This window comes from Pristiophorus japonicus, unplaced genomic scaffold (assembly GCF_044704955.1).
Source record: "Pristiophorus japonicus isolate sPriJap1 unplaced genomic scaffold, sPriJap1.hap1 HAP1_SCAFFOLD_618, whole genome shotgun sequence".
Taxonomy (NCBI): Eukaryota; Metazoa; Chordata; class Chondrichthyes; family Pristiophoridae; genus Pristiophorus; species Pristiophorus japonicus.
The window spans coordinates 136,623-164,447 of NW_027254529.1; the positions used below are offsets into that span (position 1 = coordinate 136,623).

The following is a 27,825-nucleotide window of genomic DNA, read 5'->3' on the forward strand; positions in this document are numbered from 1 at the left end:
CTCACAGCTCACACTGCCACCCAGCTTAGTGTCATCTGCAAACTTGGAGATATTACATTCAATTCCTTCGTCTAAATCATTAATGTATATTGTAAATAGCCGGGGTCCCAGCACTGAACTTTGCAGTACCCCACTAGTCACTGCCTGCCATTCAGAAAAGGAGCCATTCATTCCGACTCTTTGCCAACCAGTTTTCTATCCACATCAACACATTATCCCCAATACCATGTGCTTTAATTTTGCACATTAATCTCTTGTGTGGGACCATGTCAAAAGCCTTTTGAAAGTCCAAATACACCACATCCACTGGTTCTCCCTTGTCCACTCTATTAGTTACATCCTCAAAAAATTCTAGAAGATTTGTCAAGCATGATTTCCCTTTCATAAATCCATGCTGACTTGGACTGATCCGGTCAATGCTTTCCAAATGCACTGCTATTACATCTTTATTAATTGATTCCAACATTTTCCCCACTACTGATGTCAGGCTAACGGTCTATTATTCCCTGTTTTCTCTCTTCCCTCCTTTTTTAAAAAGTGGGATTACATTAGCTACCCTCCAATCCATAGGAACTGATCTAGAGTCTATAGAATGTTGGAAAATGACCACCAATGCATCCACTATTTCTAGGGCCACTTCCTTAAGTACTCTGGGATGCAGACTATCAGGCCCTGGGGATTTATCGGCCTTCAATCCCATCAATTTCCCTAACACAATTTCCTGACTAATAAGGATTTCCTTCAGTTCCTCCTTCTCGCTAGACCCTCGGTCCCCTAGTATTTCCGGAAGGTTATTTGTGTCTTCCTTAGTGAAGACAGAATCAAAGTATTTGTTCAACTGGTCTGCCATTTCTTTATTCCCCATTATAAATTCACCTGATTCTGACTGCAAGGGATCTAGAAACATAGAAACTAGATGCAGGAGTAGGCCATTCGGCCCTTCGAGCCTGCTCCGCCATTCAATAAGATCATGGCTGATCATTCCTTCAGTACCCCTTTCCTGCTTTCTCTCCATACCCCTTGATTCCCTTAACTGTAAGAGCCATATCTAACTCCCTCTTGAATATATCCAATGAACTGGCATCAACAACTCACTGTGGCAGGGAATTCCAAAGGCTAACAACTCTCTGAGTGAAGAAGTTTCTCCTCATCTCATTCCTAAATGGCCTATCCCTTATCCTAAGACTATGTCCCCTGGTTCTGGACTTCCCCAACATCGGGAACATTCTTCCCGCATTTGGTGGCCATTAAAGAAACGTGGTTGCAGGGTGGCCAAGACTGGGAATTAAACATATAGGGGTATCCGACGATTCGGAAAGATAGACAAGAAGGGAAAGGAGGTGGGGTAGCTCTGTTAATAAAGGGTGATATCAGGGCAGTTGTGAGAGACGATATTGGCTCTAATGAACAAAATGTTGAATCATTGTGGGTGGAGATTAGAGATAGTAAGGGGAAAAAGTCACTGGTGGGCGTAGTTTATAGGCCCCCAAATAATAACTTCACGCTGGGGCGGACAATAATCAAGGGAATAATGGAGGCATGTGAAAAAGGAATGGCAGTAGTCATGGGGGATTTTAATCGAAATATCGATTGGTCAACTCAAATCGCACGGGGTAGCCTGGAGGAGGAATTCATAGAATGCATACGGGATTGTTTCTTAGAATAGTATGCAACAGAACCTACAGGGAGCAAGCTATCTTAGATCTGGTCCTGTGTAATGAGACAGGAATAATAAACGTTCTCCTCGTAAAAGATCCTCTCGGAAGGAGTGATCACAGTATGGTTGAATTTGTAATACAGGTTGAGGGTGAGGAAGTAGTGTCTCAAACGAGCATACTATGCTTAAACAAAGGGGACTACAGTGGGATGAGGGCAGAGTTGGCTAAAGTAGACTGGAAACACAGACTAAATGGTGGCACAATTGAGGAACAGTGGAGGACTTTTAAGGAGCTCTTTCATAGTGCTCAACAAAAATATATTCCAGTGAAAAAGAAAGGCAGTAAGAGAAGGGATAACCAGCCGTGGATAACCAGGGAAATTAAGGAGAGTATCAAATTAAAAACCAATGCGTATAAGGTGGCCAAGGTTAGTGGGAAAATAGAAGATTGGGAAAATTTTAAATGACAGCAAAGAATGACTAAAAAAGCAATAAAGAAAGGAAAGATAGATTACAAAGTTAAACTTGCGCAAAACATAAAAACGGATAGTAAAAGCTTTTACAGATATATAAAACGGAAAAGAGTGACTAAAGTAAATGTTGGTCCCTTAGAAGATGAGAAGGGGGATTTAATAATGGGAAATGTGGAAATGGCCGAGACCTTAAACAATTATTTTGCTTCGGTCTTCACAGTGGAAGACACAGAAACCATGCCAAAAATTGCTGGTCACAGGAATGTGGGAAGGGAGGACCTGGAGACAATCACTATCACTAGGGGGTTAGTGCTGGACAGGCTAATGGGACTCAAGGTAGACAAGTCCACTGGTCCTGATGAAATGCATCCCAGGGTATTAAAAGAGATGGCGGAAGTTATAGCAGATGCATTCGTTAGAATCTACCAAAATTCTCTGGACTCTGGGGAGGTGCCAGCGGATTGGAAAGCAGCTAATGTAACGCCTCTGTTTAAGAAAGGGGGCAGACAAAGGCAGGTAACTATAGACCGGTTAGTTTAACATCTGTAGTGGGGAAAATGCTTGAAACTATCATTAAGGAAGAAATAGCGGGACATCTAGATAGGAATAGTGCAATCAAGCAGACGCAGCATAGATTCAAGAAGGGGAAATCATGTTTCACTAATTTACTGGAATTCTTTGAGGATATAACGAGCATGTTGGATAGAGGTGTACCGATGGATGTGGTGTATTTAGATTTCCAAAAGGCATTCAATAAGGTGCCACACAAAAGGTTACTGCAGAAGATAAAGGTACGCGGGGTTAGTGGAAATGTATTAGCATGGATAGAGAATTGGCTGGCTAACAGAAAGCAGAGTGTCAGGATAAATGGGTCCTTTTCGGGTTGGAAATCGGTGGTTAGTGGTGTGCCACAGGGATCGGTGCTGGGACCACAACTGTTTACAATATACGTAGATGACCTGGAAGAGGGGACAAAGTGTAGTGTAACAAAATTTGCAGAAGACACAAAGATTAGTGGGAAAGCGGGTTGTGTAGAGGACACAGAGAGGCTGCAAAGAGATTCAGATAGGTTAAGCGAATGGGCTAAGGTTTGGCAGATGGAATACAATGTCGGAAAGTGTGAGGTCATCCACCTTGGGAAAAAAACAAAAAAAGGGAATACAATTTGAATGGGGAGAAATTACAACATGCTGAGGTCCAGAGGGACCTGAGGGTCCTTGTGCATGAATCCCAAAAAGTTAATTTGCAGGTGCAGCAGGTAATCAGGAAGGCGAATGGAATGTTGGCCTTCATTGCGAGAGGGATGGAGTACAAAAGCAGGGAGGTCCTTCTGCAACTGTATAGGGTATTGGTGAGGCCGCACCTGGAGTACTGCATGCAGTTTTGATCACCTTACTTAAGGAAGGATATACTGGCTTTGGAGGGGGTACAGAGACGATTCACTCGGTTGATTCCGGAGATGAGGGGGTTACCTTATGAGGATAGATTGAGTAGACTGGGTCTTTACTCGTTGGAGTTCAGAAGAATGAGGGGTGATCTTATAGAAACATTTAAAATAATGAAAGGGATAGACAAGATAGAGGCAGAGAGGTTGTTTCCACTGGTCGGGGAGACTAGAACTAGGGGGCACAGCCTCAAAATATGGGGGAGCCAATTTAAAACCGAGTTGAGAAGGAATTTCTTCTCCCAGAGGGTTGTGAATCTGTGGAATGCTCTGCCCAAGGAAGCAGCTGAGGCTAGCTCATTGAATGTATTCAAGTCACAGATAGGTAGATTTTTAACCAATAAGGGAATTAAGGGTTACGGGGAGCGGGCGGGTAAGTGGAGCTGAGTCCACGGTCAGATCAGCCATGATCTTGTTGAATGGCGGAGCAGGCCCGAGGGTCTAGATGGCCTACTCCTGTTCCTAATTCTTATGTTCTTATGTTCTTATAAGGGAATAAGGGGTTATGGGGAGCGGGCAGGGAAATGAACCTGTGTCCATGACCGGATCAACCAAGATCGTATTAAATGGCGGAGCAGGCTCGAGGGGCCGTATAGCCTGCTCCTAGTCCTCTTTCTTATCTTCTTATGTTGATAGTATTGCCATACTGTAAACTTCCCATCACATACCATTGCAATTTTTGCAGGAGGATGTTGAATTACAAGCCGGTTGAAGGACGGTACATTGAACGTCAACCACCGAATGTTGATGTGTGAGAAATGTAGGGGCCGTAATTGGTGGAGGTTGTGCCCGCAGCTGCCAAGGTTGCGCCGGAAATGTAGTTTTTTGGGGTGATTCCTCCGGAACCGCCCATCTGCCGTTCATATTCCACCCGGCGGGAGATTGGTCGTGCCGCCTGCCCATGCTGGATGTTGCAAATCGCTCATTTTGGTGAGGGATGCTGGCCTCAGATCGACCTGCCGCCCCCCAGAAGGACCACTGGCAAAAAGCAGGTCTGAGCTGGCCGTGAGTCGGTTGGCAGGGAGAAGGGCTCCGAGTGCTGCACATCGCGGGTATGGTGCAGATTCTGCAGCATTATGAGTGGGACTGCTGGAAAAAAGTTTGCTGGATGTTGCTTTAGTTTATTGTTCGTGCTCATGTTTAATTGGTATGTGATAAAAGTGACTAAAATGTGTCTAAGTTGATGGAAACTTTTTTTTTTTACCTTGCTGGCACACCTTCATTTAGAACCACAATGACCAAGACCAAATCATTATCAATAACTCAAAAGTATGCAGCATGTCACATTTTGTACAGCCAAGTCATGTGGATGGGAAGATATTTGTGGTAAAACAGATGACCTGAGGGACAGATGTGTGTTTCTCACATGGCACCACACATGACGTTAAAATGAGACACTGACCAAGAGGGTCAACAATGCAAGTGTATTTACAAGTGCACAATAACAAAGGTTATATAACATTATTACATTTAGGAACATTTCCACTACCAACACCCACCCTCTATCTGGCACCACCACCTCTCTTCCCCCCCTTGCAGCGATGCCCAAGCTCCTCTTCTTTGCCCCTCCTACACCGTGGCATCCCGCTCCCCTGCCCCTCATTGCCTCTGGTTGACAAGGTTGTGCAGGAGGGCAGCGGGATCTCTGCAGACATGTGCATGTTGGTGAAAAGGCAGGGGAGGTGACCGAAGGCGCCGGGATTTGCTACTCCTCCGGACCTGTCTGCCTTGAGGGTGTGAGGTCGGGGGCTTGCACTACATGGCCAGAAGCCATCTCGTCACATCGCCTCAACTGTCTCGGTTGTGCGCTCCAACACAGTAATGAGCCGGTCCATCCTGGCATCATGTTGCTGAGTGAACGTGGCGATGCTGCCAGCTATCCCAGCCATTGTCTGGAGCATATCACGACTTATCTGCACGCTCGTCCGTGATAGCTGGATCATCTCCTGAATTGCAGAGAGCGGTGCTGCATCCTCAGCTGGTTGCTCGCTGCTGGTGGGTTCAGGCGCCTTGCTTGCCTTTGCGCCACAGCCTCTATGCTTGGTCGAGCTTGCCAGTATGGACTCCGTTCCAAACCCCACGTTGCGGCCTTTAGCCCCTTTGCTAATACCCCTCACACACACTCCCACACACACACACACACACACACATCTGGTGCACAACCTTTTTGCACAGGAGGGGGGCAATACATTTTTACTCACTCTGACTGCCGCCACCAAATCGTTCCAACGTTTTTTGCATTGGTCCCCATCCTGCACGATATTGCCCATTGCGGACACGATCTCAGTGATCTCCCTCCAAATGCATCGGTATTGTGGTGGTGGAGACTTGCCACCGAGCATCCTGGGTGAGGTCTTTATACCTGCGCTCCACCTCCATTACTCGCTCTTCCAGTTCCTCTTCATTAAGCCAGGGAGCTCTGGGCCTGGTTTTGATAGTCACCATTGCAGATTTTTGTCCACCCATCGTCAATGATTAAAGGAATGGCTGCTCAAGACTTTGTGGCTCTCAATTTACAAGACGGTCCCCTCTCCAACTCACACTCTCCTCTTTCCAACTCACAGCAGCAAGAGAATGGTGTGCCTTTAAGCGCATGTGCAGATGTCCCATCAGCCTCAAACGTGGCCGAAATGACGTCAGGTAGGTGAAAAGACTAAAAAACAAATCTCGCGCATGCGCGTTGCAGGGCCTCCAAAGTTTTCCGATTCGAGAGGCCTGCACCTGCCGCCCGCCAACTCCTGCTGCCTATCACTGACGCCCACACAACCTCGCCGAAAACGGCTCCTGACAGGACCCGGCGGCACTGGGTGGCATAAAGGTAGGTACCGCCAGGGAACCGCCGAAAAATTGGTGGGCCTTACCGGACATCAATTTTGGGGCCGTAGAGTTGTGTGCATCAGCTGAAGGATGGTACTTTTGACTGGAGGCTACCAAATAAGGCAAGGTTACTTCCAGTATGATAAAGAGAATAGTGTATAAATAAAAATGTTTTCCTTTGTTCAGGCAGCACGAGAAAGGACACATGCCTACGTTTGTGTGTTCTATCTGTGAGCACACTCCGCTAGTAAATTGCTTTTTATATTGAAGTTAAAGAATAAAATGATTATAACCATAGGACTGAATTTGTTACTACAGGCAACTCTCGATTATCCGGGTCCCTCAGGGATTGGGCTATTCCGGGTCAACGATTTTTCCGTTAGGGCGAGTTTACATTTATAAGTTAAAACTTTAATGAATAATACAATCAGCTACAAACAGTAACAAAAAATGAACATTACCAGCATGCATGGACAGGTTCTGTGCTTGGTTTGCTGGTACGCTGGTGAAGTTAGCAGTCTTCTGATTAAAGTCTGTGCCTGGAACCCAGTGCCGGCACTGCCCCCGTTCCCAACACCAGCGGCGGCCGCGAGAGACAGCGGCTGCAACAGCGCACACATACACACACCAGAAAAGCAAGGGCAGAGGAGGGTGATTTTTATGGTGAGTGAGAGAGAGTGTGTGAAAGACCCTTCGGCAGGTCGTCCCGGAGTCCACCCAGTGCCGTGTCTTTTCGGCCCGGGACAGAAGTGGCCGGTACGGGGTCCCTTCGGCCAGGGAGAGAGAATGTGTGATTGTGAGAGAGAGAATGAGCAAATACAAATGCGCACAGTGTTTGGAAGGTGATTTTTCCAAATTATTTGAGGCTGTCTTTTCACTTGTTAGCAACAGAATTTTAAATCCCGTTACAACGGTTTTCCGTTGGATTCGTGTACGGACAATCGAGAGTTGCCTGTAATCGGGTGAACGACAGACGGCTGTGTTGGTGTGTATTTGTGCATAGCGGGAAACGGCCTCCTCCTCCTCAGCTGCTCACTGTATAGCTGGTGGTGAGGTTGTGCAACGTTCAGAAGACCACCACAAATCTTAACAACCGCTTCGCCGAGTACTGCAAGGCTCCTCCAAAGCGGTCCAGGGAGCGGAAGCGTTGTTTCAGCACACCAATATTCTGCTCTAAGAACATTGTGCGATCTTCCTGCTCTGCTACACAATGGATTGGCAATTTGTCCACATGATTATTGTGGCTGTCCACACGGGTGGTGACAATTTAATATATAGAAAATTTTGAATTTTAGGCATTCCTAACAGAATTACAACAGGAGTCATCCAGAATGGCAACAGACCAGATTAGAAAATAGACTCAAATTGAGAGACATCTTGTGGATTGTATTCTTCAAAGGAGATATCTGCTAATTCAGGAAAGGGAATGATGTAGCCCAGATGCCTTTGCCTGAAAATGTTCTTCAAATTCAAACTCGTCTTCTCCTCATCTTTCTCCTATTCCAAAAAGATGAAGAGATCTACCCAGAGATCAGTAAAGTAACATCTGGTTTTGAATGAATCAGTCACAGGCAAACATATAATTACCTCAGGTGCTCTGGACTCTACTATAACCAAAGTTTCCTACATTACCACAGTGGCTACACCTCAAAAAGAAGTACTTAATTGGCTGTAAAGCTCTGGAACATCCTGAGGTCGTGAAAGGCACTGTATAAATGCAAGTCTTTTTTTCAGTTGATGCCAGCACTGCAACATATGCCCCAGGATACTGCTACAGCCGGAGGAAGGGCAATAGTCTTTTTGCCATCATCATAGAACTTTCAAATGCTGAGGGAACAGCACTGGAAGCAAGGAGATTGCTATGTATCCCATTTATTGAACGTTCCTGGGAGCACTGTTTTCTTGCATTCAATTCCCTTGGAGCTGCAGGCTTGCTTCTGTGTAGTATTGGAACCCAAAGTACCTGTAGCTGAGCGGATCAGGTTTGGACATCATTTTAATTAGAATTGTCTTCCAGTGAACAAACATCCATATGCTCAGTCTCGAGCAAGCTCCTCCACCTACAGTGGGAAGGTTTTGCAGTCAGCACTCTTGTTGGATTTCAGGACCAACCACAATTTTCTGCAGTGCTAAGGCTGATCAGATTATCTGAACAGTAACCAAAGAGCTCTGGTCACTTGATCAAAACCAGCATTTGATGCTGCCAAACAGGTTGCTCAAGGGAGTCAACTGAGACCAAAGTGACCAGCATAAGCCTGAGGACACTGACACTGAAGTGTGGAGAATAAGATGGGTTAAAGTGCCATCGATGTAATAACAAAAGCTCATCAATGTTGCACATCTTGAAATTTTTCACTGCAAGGCAGTTCCCAGACTGAACTGGACTTTGTCTGATGTAGGAAATAACAAAAAAGGGAAGAAAAATCACTTCCAATGTAAGGAAGCAAAGAACGAAGGGCATGACCCAGAAGCAGGCCTTGTACATAGAAGGAAACCATGGTCACTTTTTCCGGTCGTCTGCGTGTCCTTCATTTAAAGGAACCTCTGCTCATGGATGGTGGGAATTTTGTCGGTATCTGAGGCTGAATAAATGAGGAACACACTGACACAGACAAAATAGAGCTTTAATCTGTAAACTTTCCCCTTCTTTGAAAGAAACTCAAGCTACCTACAGTCTGTTCTTAGCTCAAACTCACTTAATTCAAATGTTTGATATTTCACATTTATTAAATATTAAATTACCATTTTTCTATGTTATTTACATTGCTTATTTCAAATTACTGAATAACTCAAATTATCTGCACAAAATATGCAACTTTGAATTATAAGTAGACTGCATGGGTTCAAAATTGTCCCTCGCCCAAAACAGGGCACACGCACCCTGTTTCAATTATTTTTAGCACAACTGTGGTTGAAATTGCCTCTTGAGCGAAATTCCAATCTGTTGTATTTTTTTTATTCGGATCCAGAAGTCGTTCTTAATGGGGGCGGTGACTACACGAGAGGGACGGATACACGGCGGTGGCAACAACTGAGGGACAGAAGTCAGGGGCGGTGCGGAGTTACCGCCGCGATGACATCATCGTGGCGCCGCATCACCACGGCTCTCCCCTTCACTTAAAGGGGAGAGCCTTCGCGATTTTAAAACTTCGGTCCACTGGGCCACCAGGGAGGAGGTGACAGGCTGCCTGTTTGTGGCCCGGTCGAACCTGGGAGCATAATTGTCAGGCCGACATAGCAGTCGGCTGACAAAAAAAAACATGGCGGCAGCGGCAGTGCATTCTCCCCTTTAAGGGAAGCTGCACCGCTTTGCAGAAGGCCACAGCCTCACTGGACCACCAGGAAAAAACAGATTTTGGCACCGTCAGGCGGGCAGAAGATTTTCAGAGTGAAATTTCGCCGTCGGGGAGGGGGTAGATCGGCTTTGTGCACAGTGGTGGCGCATTTAACACGGATCGGCGTCAGCAGAGCGGTAAGGAGGGGATCAGGGCACGGCCAGGAAACCTCGGAAGGGCAATTGGGTTATCAGCGGCTTCTCCACTCCGAAGCTTGGCCGCCAATTTGCGGTGGCAACAGGCCTTAAGGAGAGGGGCAATTTCGGCCACCATATATCTATACCGCTTTATTAGGACCAGTTTGATGATTATGCACTCCCGGCACAGAGTCTCACCTGCTGACAATGCATAAAGGGAATTCACATGGGCACGATTCACGATTTTCTATCCAAAATTGCAATGAATAGAAAATTGTGGTGAGTGTATATATAAATTCCCAATATACATTCCCAGCATCGTAAGCACAAAATCATAAAATTTAATGTAACTTTTTGGGACTTTTACCTACAAGGCCTAGAAATGGTTTTGTTTTAATTTAGGTTACGTTATTGATATATGGTCAGATTTATTTTATAAAGATTATCTCCCAGAGATGCACAAGCTCTTTAGAATAATCGATTAGGAAGTTTTCTAAGTGGGATACTAGAGACACCAGCCATCATAAATATCATATTGTTTACTTTTACATGCAAATTTAGCTTTGAGATGTGAGCAATTGCCACCATTATATAGATTGTATTTTAATTCGATGGCCCAGAATTTCTAGGGAAAATAAAGACGAGTTCACGATGCATACTGTCGTTACTCCGTTTAAACACATAGAAATTTGTGGTGAGGAAGGATGCTGTGAGTTATGAATCACCACAAATTGCTGCCGATTTGCAATGTTCCACGTTAGCCTCGCAAAAGCGAGAGCTCACCATCAACTTCCTCATGAGTGTCAAGAAATTGCTGGATTTGCGCAGAAAATACAAATTAAACTCGCCACAGAAAGCTAGGGCTTTAACAACGTCTACACTCTGTTAATGCGGTGATTTATGGTTCCTGACATGCAATTCAATCTTGGAGACTCAGAAAGGGAACAACTGAAACTGTGACATCTCACTGCAGATAAGAAATTATTCCTAGAGGTTTTTTTCAATTTTAAATTAAATGTTTTTCTTACTTTTGCTTTCTGTCTCCCTTATTTCTCTCTTTTAATCCAATCTTTCTCTTTATTTCTCTTTCTGCATCTAATCTGACTCGAATTCACCCTACTTCCTGCTCTGTCATTCGCTCTGTTTCTTTCTCTATCCCTAAATGTCTTGGTTAAGGAAATAGACTATTGGTCCCGTCACTCACCAAGGTCCCAGATGTCCCATTTCCTTCATTATCATTCGCACTTCCAGCATTTTGTGACAAAAATAATTAGAGCTGATTGGTGAGGAAAAAATACAATTCATGGCGCATATAGCGAGATGTCCCAATCCAGCAAATTCTGGGCAATGTGCTTGGCAGGGAGTTTAACTGACAAGACATATAGGTGCTGGATACTTCTGCAACAAGGCCGCTTCTTATTCAAGCTGGTAACTTTGATTGGCAGCTCAGCAAGCCAATCCACAAATCGCATAATGAAGGGAGCAGGGTCTAAGGACAGTCTTTATTTTTCTCACTCTGGAGGGACAATCTGAGATAGTGTGATTCAGTCATAAACACACATACAGGCTCAAGATGGCAATGAACCCATACTGCTTGTAGTTGAAAGAGATTATCAGTTAAAGAAAGAACTTGCATTTATATTGCATCTTTTACAACTTCAGGATATCCTAAAGCACTTCACAGCCAAAGTACTTGTTGAAGTGCAATTGCTGTTGTAATATGAGGAAACACAGCAGCCAACGTGCACAGTAAGGCCCCAACAAACGCCAATCAGAGAAATGCCCAGATAAACTGTTTAGTATTGATGTTTGTTGAGGGATTAATGTTGGTGAGGACATTGGGATAACACCCCTGCTCTTCTTTGAATAGTGCCATGGGATATTTTATATTCACCTGAGAGGGTAGACAGGCCCTCAGTTTAAAATCACATCCACACGACAACACTTGGCACCTCAGTACTACACTGAAGTGCCAGCCTACATTACGTGCTCAAGTCTCTGGAGTGGGGCTGTTTATGGACAGTTAGTGAAGTTTGTATGGAATAGTGGCAAAGTCTTATATTTTTATGTTATGTTAGATTTAGTACTGTGATGTTCTATGATGATCTGACAAAAAAGCAATTGCATGTTGAGATTGCTTCTGAATGTTTACTCAGGCAAGAACAAAGAATCTTGCAATAAAAGCAACTGAGTCAACAAATCATATGAAGACGGAAATGAGACTTTCTGTCCTCTGGGGTAAGTGTCATTTCCATCATTCTATATCTAACGTAGGGGAGCACCCACATGTGATGTTCAGGACCTGTTATTTTTATCTCACGTCACGACACATGTGTACATACATCAAAACACAATTATTACATTACATTTTCAAATTGTCTTTTTATAATTTAATCACATTTTGTTGCCTACACATTAAAAAGGTGACCACTACCTTCAAGTACATATTGTTTTGCTTGTATTCCTCATCACTGTCAGCTGTCAGACACAGAAGAAGATTCAGTATGAAACTTTTTCCTTTTCCTGTTGAATAAAACAATTGATTTAGAATGTTTAATGAAGCTATTTACATATCTAACAGTGTCATCTATGCACTAACATATCTGACCAACTATCATACTGTTGATGTTTACTACACAACCAACAAAACATTTAAGTAAGAAATGGATTAACGGCTGTTCTACTATTATTTGTGGTAAGCAAATAGAATCACAAGAAATATTGGGGGAGAAATTGCGGTAGCGCAAAAAAGTACGCAAGGGATTCCGACGGGAACTTCTGGTTTAGTGTACCAGGAAGTAAGTGGACTGCTAAATCAAGCGCTACCACTTCCCTTGGAGCTCTAAAGCCGGCAAGAGGGGCAGTAGCAGTGCAGCGGTGCCCAATGTCGAGGGAAGCGCTGCCGGGAACAAAGGCTCCTTCCCTCCCTTAAAGGGAAGGGCCATCGCTGCAGGCTCTGCATGAAGTTGAGGTCCCTCGTCACTGACAGCAGCTACGATCCGCGACGATCAGCCCCAAGCACTCTAACAGAGTGCAGGACTGATCAATCGCGATACATCAAGATGATGCAAACTCAATCTAAGGGGTAAAAAAAAAATGTTCATTATATATCGCTCCCCAAGCGGCAGACCTCCCTGACTACGCTGCCTGCAGCTGCCAGTGTTGACGCGCGGCAATGCTGCAGGGGGCGGAAACGGAGGTGAAGTTCGGGTACAGGGTGTTACTGGGGTGATGCGAGCACGATGACGTCACGATATCTGCCACCTCAAACCTCAATGGGAATTTCGCGGACATCGGTACTCTCAGTCGGTGGTGCCCTGTTGTCCCCTCAGAGGCACTAACGGGAGACACAAAGGATGTGAATTTCTTATTTTAGTAACGTGTGAGGGAATTTTTTAAAAATTTAAGTAGATTAATACATAAAGAAATTTTGAAAAAAGTGTGTCTGAGGCTAGAAAAGTGCCTAAAGCTGTGAGCCCAGTTCTGCAAACACACCCTATTGTCCCACCAAAGTCCTCCCATCCTAGGAAGACCAAGCGCCACAGAGAACCAGCAGTCCCTGACTTCCTGCTCAAACACCGCATCAAACTCCAAACAACCTTTCTGCCACCCTTATCTATCGATCAGTGCATGACCCAGTCTCCAACTGCCAAAAAGAGTCCTCTGTCTGCTAATACATAGTAATTTCACCCAACCATCTATATGATGAGTAACATGCATTTGTGAATTTGAGTATCCTGTGATCTTTTGGGCAAAATCTTCTTTGACCCGACATCACTAACCATGTCTCGCACGCAGCAGGAGGCTTATCAGAGAATCACTGCTAATGGCATGATGTCTCGGGCAACGTAACCTTATATATATCATGGCTAACCTAGATTGGTAAAATGTGAATGTGATGGAATGCTACATGTATTTTTATGTTGACCAGATATGTAAACTTTGCAAATAACATTAATCTCCCTGCCATGAGAAGTGATTGGGTCATTTCTCTTTACCGTACTTATATTCATACATCCAACTCCATTTGGAGATTAAATAAATTAAATAGAATGGAAGGAAACAAAGAAAGAACAACTTGCATTTATACAGCACCTTTCATAACCTCAGGGGAAGTTCCAAAGCGCTTTACAGACAATGAAGTATTTTTGAACTGTATGTACCAGTTCTTTATTTTCTTAATTTCAAGGTTTTTTTGTAGCAATCCTTGCTTTATTTAGGATTTATTTTGCCAAATAATTTCAACATTTATTATTTTGCACTAACTAATTGCATATTCCTTTATAACAAAATACTGGTTGTTTCAGGTGTAGAAGATACTGAGAACATTTGACTTGAATTTTATTTACCATTTTGTGACAGCATGGAAATCTTAGTATGGTTTTCTTCAAATTCCTTAATAAGGCAGTTGATGTCTCCTGTAGTATCTCTGATGCCAAGCCAATCCACTGTTTTGCTTGATAAAGTTTTCACTTTATCTTCAAGTTCACGATAAATAGTTTTCAGAATGTGCTGTGCAAAATCCACATCTACAAAAAAAAAGTGAACATAGATTTAAACAGACCCAATTAAACAGACCTCTTAAACTCACACGCAATAAAAGTTGATGATCACCACAATCTGCAAAAGATTAAGGCTATTAAGAGCTAATTTTGCAGTCCAGTCGAGGTTTGGGCTTGCAATGCATCCCTAGCTGTTATCACAAATCTAGCCAACTGCAGTGGTGAGGCAATGAACATCTAATCCCTGTTTCAAGCCTGACGAATTGTACATCACAGCTCAACGTTACTGCACAATATAGACAAAGCTCAATATTGCTGACACTTCCTGGCCAGGCTCAGACCTTATGCTGTTCAGGTGTGGCTTCCGGCCAAGAGATTGTGAGCACAGATCAGCCCCATTTTAAAAAGGACGCGTGCGGCAGGATTTCCATCGGACTTTTCCAATCACCGTTGCTTTGGCAGAAGATCATTGGAAATTCTGGAGAAACTGCATATATGGCGGTTTCTCCAGGGTTTTCATCAATTTTCCGAATTTACAATAGGAGATTGGGACAACTCAGTGGAAATTCTACCTCTTGTATTTTAATGCAGCAAAGTGCGAGGTAGTGAGATTTGCATGCAAGAATGGCAGAATGTCACATTTCAGGATTTTTGAACATTTCTCACAAAAAGGATTTGGAAAAAAGACTCCTATTTAAGGGTGCATTTTAAAGCAAAATGTATTTATGTTTTTAAAGAAGAGACTGAGATGAAAGGTGGTAAAATGACAGGTTTTGAAATTGTTTCCCCAAAAACTGTATAGAATAAACAATTAGTTCATCTGTCTTGGTAACTAATAAAACATCTCACAACTCACTCAGCAGAATTTTTACTTGTGAGTGGGTTCAAGTGTGGGGGTGTGAGGGGGGGGAGCGGCTGCACGCTAGCGAATCGCCATCACGAACGGTCAATCAGTGCGCTTTCCACTGCATCTTTAACTTACTTAGGTCACTTGACTGAGCCATGTGGGTTTCCCAGCCAACTAAATGGAGCAGGTGTGATGACGTCATGGATGACTCGACTTCAGCGGCAGTTGACAGACGAGAGCTGGAGGCTGTTGGTGGCGGTCCAGAGGTGCCTATCGGTGTTACAGTGAGTAGTTCGACTTTGACTGTGAGGGTACAATCATTTAGAGGCAGCGATGCAGTCTCAGCACCAGAAGGCTGCACCCAGGATCTTTGATTCCTCCCTGGGCATTCTCCTCTGGTAGTGAGGTAAAGGAAGGAGGACCTCTTCCCTGGTGACGGCAGCAAGAGGCCAGCCACTGAAATAAAGAGAGCATGGCTGGAGATTGTACAAGAAGTGAGCAGCCACTCCTGGATTCAATGCAGAAAGAGTTTGAATGATCTCATGTAGTCAGGAAAAATGAGTGGAATGCCACATTCAACTACATCCTCATGTGCGTGTCACTCTGCCTTCCCAAACCTACTCCTGCACCGTCACTCCTCACACCAACATACCTTGGTGCATCCATCGCTCAGTCTCTATGCATCTACTCACATCCCCATCTGACTGCCCACCACTGACACTGTTAATATGGATTCTTTTTCCCTCAATCTGTCTCAGCGAATACACTGACGCGAACACCTTCTTGCATTTTCTGTAAAAGACCTTTATTGAAGATTCTCCGGCCGGGACTTGTCAAGACAAAGGAACACTCTCAATCAGAGCCTGTTTACCTTCCTCTGGACAAGCCCCTTTACAGTGCGAAAAGCACAGTAGTTATACATTTTCAAAACATAACACATTTGATCAGCACTTGGTCTGTCCACTCCTTTTCTTCCCCCCCCCCCCGCCCCGAGTATGTTCAATGGCAGGCGAGGAGGACTCCTAATTAGAGCTGGCCCCGAGGTCAGCTTGTTTATAGCCTCATTAAATTCTTCTTCTTTATCAGTAAAACCTATTTCCCTCTTATCAGTAAAAAGCATTACGTTATTCTCCCCTCCTTATTAGTGAAAACCATTACGTTACCTTCTCCTATCTGTGATTGCTTTTTCTTTCCCGTGACCTGTGTTTAACCTCAACTCTCAGTAACCCCCTTTTTTTCTGTCGATTCTGCAATGTCTGCATCTTGACATTTCTTTAGCTATTTTCCCATGATTTCCTATCTCCATCCCTCTGCCACATTTACAATCCTTCTGTATCCATTCTCAACACTCCCCCTCATCCTAATGCAATCATAGAAAGTAATGCCACAGAAGGAGGCCATTTGAGTCCTTCATAGTCACCCTCTACAGATGTAGCACATTCATCCCTACACTCATTCCATCTTTCGCTTCTTTCTTTCCCTTCTTGCAGAGAGCACAAAACAACAGGGAGAGACTGAGAACCAGAGGTGGCCCTTCAATTTACACTACATTTGATGCCAGCAGAGCAGGATGCTCTGGAATTAAGCGGAGGTGGAGAGCTGCTGGAAGTGGGAGATGGAGAGAGGGGGACCTCCCAGCAACCTGGTGACAGAATTAAATATCTTATAGCCACATGGCATACAACAGTCACTCGTGGTGACTGATGTCAGTATCCAGTAAAATATCTTGTACATAATGGTAACGTTAAACATTCTGATCAGAGTTCTAGTTTAAGAGCCCGAAATTGATGATGACTGTTTCTTGGCGGTATTCGGGCGGCCCTTCATATTTTACAGCCCGCTGCCGCTGAGATCCTCCAGCGCGAATTTCATGAAAATGTAGTGGGCGTGGGTGGGCGGTGCAGGCCATTAGACTCAGCAAAAATCGGAGGCTGAGTTCTGCGAATGCGCATGTGTCTGTCAAGCTCCGCCCCCGTCCTCCGTCGGCCCCAAACCATTCACTCCACAGGAGTGCAGAAAGCGATTAGGAACATGGGATAGTGAAAGACTTGCTAATAGCATCACCATCCAGGTTCCAGTGGTCACTATGGTGTTGCTTTATTGTCATTGAAGGGGCTGAGGCCTGAGACTGTTGACTTGTCTTTTCTCTGCTCCGGCACAAGCTCGGCGAGGGGGCCGAGAGGGAGGTGGAAGGATAAGATAGCAAGGGAGGTGGAAGGATAAGAGAGCAGGGGAGGAGAGAGAGAGAGAGAGAGAGAGCCTGGGGAGAAGAGATAGCCTGGGGCGGGGGAGGATAGAGAGAGAGAGAGGCTGGGGAGAAGAGATAGCCTGGGGCGGGGGAGGATAGAGAGAGAGAGACAGAGAGCCTGGAAGGTAGGGGGGGGGGGGGGGGGAGGAAAGAGAGCCTGGGGTGGGGGGAGAGGTGAGTGGAAGAGAGCCGGGGGGGGGGGGGCGGGGAAAGAGAGCCTGGGGGGGGGGGGGGCGGTGGGTGAAGAGTCAGAGAGCCTCTGGGGGGGGAAAAGAGCGAGAGAGAGAGAGACTGGGGGGAGAGAGGGAGCGAGAAAGAAAGAGAGTGTCTGGGGGGGAAGAGAGAGAGAGGGGGAGAGAGAGAGGGCGCCTGGGGCAGGCGGGCGGTGGGGGTGGGAAGAGAGAGAGAGAGAGAGAGAGAGAGAGAGCGCCTGAGGTGGGGGGGGAGAAAGAGAGAACGAGACACTGAGGGAGAGAGAGAGAAAGGGAGAGAACGCGCCTGGGGGGGAAGGGGAGAGAGAGAGAACGTCTGGGGGGGGTGGGGAAAGAGGGAGAAAGAGAGAGAGAGAGAGAGATTGGGGGAGAGAGAGACAGCGAACCTGCGGGGGGGGGGGGGTGATATGGGGGGGGGGCGAGGGAGAGAGAGAAAGTGTGGGGGGTTGGAAGAGAGCCTAGGGGGTGAGAGCCTTGGGGGAGAAAGAGACTAGGGGGGGAAGAGAGAGAGAGAGAGAGAAAAAGAGAGAGCGTCTGGGAGGGAAGGGGGAGGAGAGAGAGAGAAAGTCTGAGGGGGGGGGGAAGGGGAGAAGAGAGAGAGAGACACGAGGGGAAGAGAGAGACGTGGGAGTGGGAGAAGAGAGAGAGAAACGGCGGGGGTGGGGGGGAAGAGACTAGTGGAGAGAGAGAGAGAGATAGAGCGCTTTGGGGGTGGGGAGGGGGAAGAGAGAGGGAGAAAGTGAGAGAGAGAGCACCTGGGGGGAAGGGTGGATGAAGAGAGACAGTCTGTGGTGGGGGGGAGGGGGAGAGAGAGAACCTGAGGGAGGGTGGGGCAGCAAATGTGAGCCTGGGGGGGGGGCGAGGGGGAGAGAGAGCGAGAGAGCTTGGGGATGGCGTGGGGGGAGAGAGAGGAGAGAGAGAGCGGCGCGCGCCTGGGGCGGGGGGGAGGAGAGAGAGAGAGAGAGAGAGAGAGAGAGAGACACGGGGAAGGAGAGACAGAGTCTGCAGGAGAGGGGGGAGGGAGAGAGAGAGATGGGGAAGAGAGAGAAAAACAGGCAGGGGGAAGAGAGAGAAAAACAGGCAGGGGGAAGAGAGAGAGAGAGAGAGAGATCAGACAGGCTGGGAAAGAGAGAGACAACGAACCCTGGGTGGGGCGTGGCGGAGAGAGAGAGAAAGTCTGGGGGTGGGGAGGGAGGAAATGGGGGGGTGGGTGGGGGAGGGAGATAGAGAGAGAGACGGGGCGGGGGAAGAGAGACATACTGGGCAGTGGGGGGGGGGGGGGGGAGATAGAGGGGGAGAGAGAGAGAGGAAAGAGAGTGAGAGAGAGACAGAAGGACAGGTGTGGAGAGAGAGCCTGGGGCGAAAGAGGAAGCCTGGGCGGGGGGGGGGGGGGGCGAAGAGAGAGCCTGGGAGAGAAAGAGAGTGTGTCTGGGCGGGGGCGGGGGGGGGGGTAGGAAGAGACGGGGAGAGGGGGGGGAGAGAGAGAGAGAGACACGGGTGGGGGGGAGTGGGTGGGGGGGAAGAGACTGAGGGAGAGAGATGGAGTGCTTTTGGGGGGGGGGGGGGGGAAAGGAGAAAGACAGCCTGGTTGGGGGGGGGGGGGGGGGGGAAGAGATGGGGAGGGGGGGGGGGGAAGAGAGAGAGAGAGAGAGAGAGAGAGAGAGAGAGAGAGAGAGAGAGAGAGAGACACGGGTGGGGGGAGTGGGTGGGGGGGGAAGAGACTGAGGGAGAGAGATGGAGCGCTTTTGGGGGGGGGGGGGAAGGAGAAAGACAGCCTGGTTGGGGTGGGGAGGGGGGGAGAGAGAGGGAGAAACTGGCGGACGGAGAGAGACTGGGGTAGAGACAGACAGGCGGAGAGAGCGAGGGAGAGAGCCTGGGGGCGGGGGGAGGGGCGAGGAGGGGACAGAGACACACTGGGGGAGAGAGAGAGAGAGAGAGATAGACTGCGGGAAAGGGAGACAGAGAGCCTGGTTTGGGGGGAGAGGGGGGAGGTCGGGGGGGGAGGGAGAGAGAGAGAAACAGACAGGGGGAGAGAGAGAGAAAGCGAGCAAGCCTGGGGTGAGGAGGGGGGGAGGGGATGGTGGTGGGGGGGGGGGGGGAGGAAAGAGAGGGAGAGAGACTGGGGGAGAGAGAAAGAGAGAGTGAGAGATTGTCATGTATCTTACATTATTATATATAACTGTATCCTAACATGCTATACATGACTGTAATAAGATATGACCTGTAACCACCAGCATACCTTACCACCAGGGATGCACTTGCAAGAGACAGGTATATAAGGACAGGTCTCATGCAAGTGCAGCATTCCAGAGCTGTGAAATAAAGGTGCAGGTCCAGAGTGACCTTGACTTCACTACATGCCTCGTGTGAATCTGTACTGAGGGGACAGGACTTTACTGTGGTGACGGGTTACGGGATTACAGAATCCACAGAATGGCGAACAAAGGATCAGATGAAAAGTACAATGCGGGAGACAATTGGGAGGACTTTATAGAAAGGCTCCAGCAAAGCTTTGTAACCAAAGACTGGTTAGGCGACAATAAGGCAGACAAGGGAAGAGTCCATCTCTTCACCAGCTGTGGCTCGAAAACAAGCTTTAATGAAGGATCTGTTGGCACCCGAGAAACCAGCAAGCAAGTCGTTTGAAGAATTGAGCACACTGGTAAGGGACCACCTGAAGCCAGCGAGCAGCCTACACATGGCCAGACACAGGTTCTACAACTACAGACGCTGTGTGGGCCAGAGCATACCCGACTTCGTGGCAGAACTTCGGAGGTTGGCTAGTTTATGCGAGTTCTCCGATGAACTGAGGAGAGAAATGCTGAGAGACTTTTTCATTGAAGGAATAGGCCACGCAGGCATATTCCGAAAGCTCATAGAGACCAAGAACCTGACCTTAGAGGCAGCAGCACTGGTCGCACAGACATTCTTGGTAGAGGAAGAAGCAACGAGGTTGATTTACAATGCAGGTACGACAACTAACGAAATATTGGAACAAGAAGTTCACAGCACTAAACAAGCTGCTACCCTCACACACAGACAAAACCGGGAGAACAGGTTCTCGACAGCAGGCAATAGCCATCAAGGGCCACACCTCATCAATCCACAATGCGAGCAATCAACTACAAACTGAGAGAAGCTCAAGAGAAAGATCAGCCAGACGCAGCTCATTCTTTGGGAACACTTTGAACAATGGAACAGGTCTGTGCTGGAGGTGTGGGGGTGGGCATTCAGCAAGGGGATGTCGATTTCAGCAGGCTGTTTGCAGAAATTGTGAATATACAGGGCATTTGGCCTGCATGTGCAAAAAAACAGCAGCTCGGCTGGTATATGAATCGGATGGGTCGGAAAGCGGACGAGAAGATGGTGGGGACAGTACCCGGGACACCGGTGTACAGCGGGTCAACACTATCAATGGCCGCTGCTCCTACAACAGGATGCCTCCTATAATGATGAGGGTCCTACTCAACGGGATATCTGTCAACATGGAGTTGGATACGGGAGCAAGTCAATCTCATGGGCGCTCAACAATTTGAACAACTGTGGCCGCATAAGAGACAGACCAAAACTCACAAGGGTCGACACCACACTAAGGACCTATACCAAAGAATTCGTACCAGTCCTCGGCAGCGCCATGCTCTCTGTCACACACAAAGGGACAGTGAACCGACTTCCTCTGTGGATTGTCCCCGGAGACTCCCCAGCACTGCTGGGGAGAAGCTGGCTGGCAAAACTAAACTGGAAATGGGATGATGTCCATGCCATGTCATTAGAGGAACGGACCTCCTGCTCAACAGTTATAAAGCGATTTGAACATCTCTTTCAGCCAGGTGTGGGCACTTTCAAAGGGGCCAAAGTCAAAATCTACATCGCACAGGATGCTAGACCAGTTCATCACAAGGCCAGAGCTGTACCCTATGTGATGAGGGAAAAGATTGAACACGAACGAGGCAGGCTTCTGCGGGAAGGCATTATATCACCTGTGGAATTTAGCAACTGGGCAAGTCCCATCGTCCCAGTCATGAAGCCTGATGGATCCGTATGAATCTCTAAGGATTACAAATCTACCATAAACAGAGTCTCCCGACAGGACCAGTACCCGCTGCCCAGAGCGGAGGACTTATTTGCCACATTGGCTGAAGGTAAACTTTTCTCAAAATTAGACCTCACATCTGCATATATGACGCAAGAATTGACCGAGGAATCCAAGCTACTCACCACCATCAACACACATCGAGGCCTTTTCATGTACAATCAATGCCCATTCGGCATCAGGTCAGCAGCTGCCATATTCCAGTGCAACATGGAGAGTCTGCTCAAGTCCATCCCGGGGACGGTTGTATTTCAAGACGACATACTTATCACGGGCAGGGACACCGTCTCCCATCTCCGTAATTTGGAGGAAGGACTAAAGTGGTTGGATCGGGTAGGCCTACGAGTCAAGAAATGCAAGTGCCTGTTTCTCGCACCCGAGGTTGAATTTTTGGGCAGAAGGATTGCCGCTGATGGAATCCGCCCAACAGAGTCCAAAACAGAAGCAATTTGCCTGGCACCCAGGCCCCGGAATGTCTCAGAACTGCGCGCCTTTCTCGGGCTACTCAATTACTTTGGGAACTTTATGCAGAACTTAAGCACGCTGCTGGAGCCTCTCCACGTACTACTCAGAAAGGGGTGCGATTGGTTTTGGGGGCACACCCAGGAACGCGCCTTCAATAAGGCACGCAACCTTCTGTGTTCCAACAGTGTTTTGACTTTCTTTGACCCAGGTAAAAAGCTAGTTCTCACATGCGATGCGTCAGCGTATGGGGTCGGGTGCGTTTTGCAACATGTCAATAGTGCGGGCAAATTACAACCCATAGCTTATGCCTCCAGGTCACTTTTGCGGGCGGAGCGCGGGTACGGAATGGTAGAGAAGGAGGCGTTCGCATGCGTGTACGGTGTCAAAAAGATGCACCAATACCTTTTCGGGGCCAAGTTCGCGTTAGAAACTGACCACAAGCCCCTCCTATCCGAGAGCAAGGCAATAAACGCCAACGCCTCGGCGCAAATTCAACGGTGGGCACTCATGGTGGCGTCCTACGACTGACTATACCATAAGGCACAGACCAGGCACAGACAACTGTGCCGACGCGCTCAGCAGGCTACCCCTGGCGACCACGGAAGGGTCTGACGAACAGGACTGTGAGATAGTCATGACAATCAATGCCTTTGAGTCCACAGGTTCGCCCATGACGGCTCGCCAAATCAGAGCCTGGACGGCCAGCGACCCCACGTTATCCTTAGTAAAAAGATGTGTCCTACGGTGACTGGGCAGAGGCTCGCGATGCCTGCCCCGAGGAATTAAAACCCTTTCACAGGCGCATGCATGAGCGATCACTACAAGCAGACTGCCTGATGTGGGGCAGCCGAGTAGTCATGCCTTTGCGAGGCAGAGAGGCATTTGTCCGGGAGCTCCACCGCGAGCACCCAGGGATTGTTCTCATGAAGGCCATAGCCAGATCCCACGTCTGGTGGCCTGGTATTGACGCGGACCTGGATCTCTGCATCCGAAGGTGCACCATTTGTGCCCAACTCAGCAATGCCCCCAAGGAGGCTCCACTGAGCCCCTGGCCTACCAAACCGTGGTCGCGGGTGCGTGTAGACTATGCGGGCCCATTCATGGGCAAAATGTTCCTCGTAGTTGTAGATGCATTTTCAAAGTGGATCGAATGCACCATTTTAAAATCGAGCACAACCTCCACCACTGTGGAGAGCCTCGCAACCATGTTTGCAACGCACGGAATCCCGGACATATTGGTCAGTAAAAATGGGCCGTGCTTCACCAGCGCAGAATTCCAAGACTTTATAATTGACTACGGCATAAATCACATCAAGAAGGCACCGTTCAAGCCGGCCTCCAATGGCCAGGTGGAGAGAGCAGTGCAAATCATTAAACAAGGCATGCTTAAAATCCAAGGTCCCACGCTGCAGGGTCGCCTGTCGCGACTGCTGCTGGCATACAGATCTCGTCCGCACTCATTGACTGGGATCACCCCCATGCAATTGTTGATGAAAAGGACTTTAAAAACAAGGCTCTCATTAATCCTCCCAGACATGCACAAAATCGTTGAGGCAAAACACCGTAAGCTGACTGAGTTCCATGATAGAAATTCGAGGGGGAGATGGAATGAGATAGGGGACAAAGTGTTTGTACTAAACTATGGCAGGGGTCCCAAATGGCTTGCAGGGACAGTAATGGGCAAGGAAGGAAACAGGCTACTGGTAGTACAAATGAACAATGGCAAAACCTGCCGGAGGCATGTAGACCAAGTCAAAAGCAGATTTACCAACAACACTGCAGAACCAGAGGCAGACTACAATGTGAAACTCGCACCACACCTGGTGGACAGACAGAGGGAACAACCTGAGGAAAGGGCAATCCCAACAGACAGCCCGGTGAGTCAACAACAATCACACCAATCGAAACAGACAGCCCAGGCGAGATACCAGCAACCACACCCAAAGAAAAACAGACACCAAGGCAAACAACTGAACCACAACTCAGACGCTCCATGCGAGAGCGTAGACCACCTGAGAGACTGAACCTATAAAGACAATAAGGTCTTGGGGGAGGGTGATGTCATGTATCTTACATTATTATATATAACTGTATCCTAACATGCTATACATGACTGTAATAAGATATGACCTGTAACCACCAGCATACCTTACCACCAGGGGTGCACTTGCAAGAGACAGGTATATAAGGGCAGGTCTCAGGCAAGTGCAGCATTCCAGAACTGTGAAATAAAGGTGCAGGTCCAGAGTGACTTTGACTTCCTTCACTACATGCCTTGTGTGAATCTGTACTGAGGGGACAGGACTTTACAGAGATAGACAGGGGCGGGGGAACAAAGTCTGCGGCGGGGGGGGGGGGGAGGGGAGAGAGTGAGCGAGACAGAGTGGGAGAGAAGACAGAGCCTGTGGTGGGAGGGGAAGAGCGAGAGAGAGAGAGAAAGCACCTGGGGGTGGGGAGGAGAAAGTGAGAGAGCCTAAAGGCCCATGTATCCCAGGGATGCATGCGATTTGCAAGCAACCCTGAATTACGTGAGCTGGCCCAACTAATCACAAAGGGGATTCTCGTAATGCTTATGGGGATTTAGTTTGCGAACGGATTCCCAATAAGCATAATCGAAAATACAGAAATAATTTTTCACACAATCTAAATAAAAATAAATCACATGTTTAAAATTAACAAAAATACAATTAAATTAAACATTTATTTACAACAGTGACTACATTCCAAAAGTACTTAATTGGCTGTAAAGTGCTTTGCGACGTCCGGTGGTCGTAAACGGCGCTATATAAATGTTAGTCTTTTCTTTTAAAACAAAAATTTCCAATTTTTTATTAATAAATTTTACATTTTTTAAAGGGGCCAAAAATAACAAACTAATTTGAAAAGTTATTGACTGTTTAAGTGATTTTTAAAATGTTAGTTTAATATTTATTAAAACCCTTACGCTGGTAAAAGGAGACCCTGTGCCTGATGTTACCAGGCGTAAGAGTTTCATGGGCATTCGCTGAGCAAACAGTCCAGCTCTCCGCCAGCCGAAGTCAATTTCCTACGGATGCGGATGATGTGTGAAACTGAAATTACAAATCGCAAATTCCGGGTTTTCGCAGATGTGAAAACCGGGGACTTGCGGGACACACTGGGGGAGAGAGAGAGAGAGCGCGAGAGAGCCTGGGGGGAGGATAGGACAGAGACACACGGGGAGAGAGAGATAGACTGGGGGAAAGGGAGACAGAGAGCCTGGTTTGGGGGGGAGACAGGAGAAAAGAGAGACAGAGCCTGGTTGGAGGTCGGGAGGGAGGGAGAGAGAAAGAGAAAGCGAGCGTGGGGCGGGGTGAAGAGAGGGAGAGAGAGACTGGGGGAGAGAGATAGACAGAGAGACTGTTCAAGGTCATAGCCCCGTAAAATCCGGCCACGGTTCAGCCCCCTCCTGTGAATATAAACCGAGTTACCGGAGATCAGTGGCTCCAATGGGGCTCCAGCATTCGCAGGGTCTTGAATTCTCTCGATCCAGAAGTTACCAGAGGCCATCAGTTCCTGCAGCCTGGTCTTGAGTTCTTGGACGAAGAGTTTGAAAGTGTCCTCGCTCAGTGGGTTGCTTTCCTCAAACTCAACTACGATGCTCCCTGATTTTATTGCTCTCACGAACAAGCCATAAAGTCCCGCCAATTCTGTAAGGGTATTGGATAAACCCATTGAGTGCAATTGTCTCAGAACGTGAGCACTCGCCCCTGCTTTAGCAATTGGGCAGATTATCCCGCCAACAGTCCGAACGAAGTTATCGCTGATGCTGACAGATAAGCTCCCAGCTCTTAAATTCAGTGTGAAGTTAGAATGTGCGTCCTCGCCGACCCTTACTCTTCTGGCAAGTGGTGAGCCTGAATCTGAATCCGCCGTCGCCATCTTCACCCAATACAATCGAGCAGAGATCTAAGATTGGTGATTTACTGTCTGATCTCAACAACCCAGTTTACACTCTGCCTTTCTCGCACCCGAAGAGACAATTTCCTGGTTCAGTCACTGCGATGCAGGAAGTGGTTTTGCCGCCAAGCCTTATTGCAGCTGTGACTTAGAAAGTACTTACCATGATAACATCACCAAATAAACAGCACCAGAGCCATGGATATTTTTGCTAAAACTTTATTCAGGAATGAAGCAATATATACACACAATCCCCGCCTCCCCCCAAAATCATTTTTGTACAACAACAACGCATTTATAAGGTCATCAGGGGAGACTAGAACTAGAGGGCATGATCTTAGAATAAGGGGCTGCCCATTTAAAACAGAGATGAGGAGAAATTTCTCTGAGGGTGATAAAGCTGCCTCAGAGAGCTGTGGAAGCTGGGACATTGAATAAATTTAAGACAGTTTCTTAAACGATAAGGGGTTATGGGGAGCGGGCGGGAAAGTGGAGCTGAGTCCATGATCAGATCAGCCATGATCTTATTGAATGGCGGAGCAGGCTCGAGAGGCCATATGGCCTACTCCTTTTCCTATTTCTTATATTCTTATGTTCTTATCATAGGCAGTCCCTCGAAACGAGGATAACTTGCTTGAACGCCAAAAAAGGATGAGTTCACAGGTGTTTCAATGAAGGACCTGAACTACATCCTCAAGGGTGGAAGATGCATATGCGTGGATTTTTTTAACGTGTGGTGGCCATTGCACCCCGACCCTTGCTCTTCTGGCAGGTGGTGAATCTGAATCTGAACCCACCGTCACCATCTTCACCCAATTCAATCTATAAGGTTATTGTGCCCACATAAGAGGTTATTGTGCAAAATTAAAGCACATACGATTGGGGGTAATGTATTGGCATGGATTGAAAATTGGTTAACTGATAGGAAACAGAGAGTAGGAATAAACGGGTCTTTTTCAGGGTGGCGGGCAGTGACTAGTGTGGTACCACGGGGATCAGTGCATGGGCCCCAGCTATTCACAATATATAGAAACATAGAAAATAGGTGCAGGAGTAGGCCATTCGGCCCTTCGAGCCTGCACCACCATTCAATAAGATCATGGCTGATCATTCAACCTTGGTATCACTTTCCTGCTTTCCCTCCATACCCCTTGATCCCTTTAGCCATGAGGGCCATATCTAACTCTCTTTTGAATATATCTAACGAACTGGCTTCTACAACTTTCTGTGGTAGAGAATTCCACAGGTTAACAACTCTCCGAGTGAAGAAGTTTCTCCTCATCTCGGTCTTAAATGGCTTACCCCTTATCCTTAGACTATAACCCCAGCATCGGGAACATTCTTCCTGCCTCTAACCTGTCCAATCCTGACAGAATTTTGTATGTTTCTATGATATCCCCTCTCATTCTTCTAAACTCCAGTGAATACAAGCCCACTCGATCCAGTCTCTCCTGATATGTCAGTCCTGCCATCCCGGGAATCAGTCTGGTGAACCTTCGCTGCACTCCCTCAATAGCAAGAATGTCCTTCCTCAGATTAGGAGACCAAAACTGAACACAATACTCAAGGTGTTGCCGCATCAAGACCCTGTACAACTGCAGTAAGACCTCCCTGCTCCAATACTCAAATCCTATAGCTATGAAGGCCAACATGCCATTTTTCACTGCCTGCTGTACC

General features: G+C 47.2%; 1 protein-coding gene across 1 annotated transcript in view; it reads right to left on the reverse strand.

The window, feature by feature from the left end:
• The window catches only part of LOC139255590 (uncharacterized), a 141,724-nt gene extending 115,477 nt beyond the window's left edge, over nt 1–26,247 (reverse strand). The window contains exons 1-4 of the mRNA XM_070873956.1: nt 25,680–26,247; nt 15,348–15,668; nt 14,213–14,392; nt 12,298–12,386 (exon numbers count right to left, since the gene is read on the reverse strand). Coding sequence (XP_070730057.1) covers nt 12,298–12,386; nt 14,213–14,392; nt 15,348–15,668; nt 25,680–26,130 — 1,041 coding nt within the window. The 5' untranslated portion in view covers nt 26,131–26,247. The remainder of the gene's footprint in view (nt 1–12,297; nt 12,387–14,212; nt 14,393–15,347; nt 15,669–25,679) is intronic.
• Nucleotides 26,248–27,825: the final 1,578 nt, after the last annotated feature.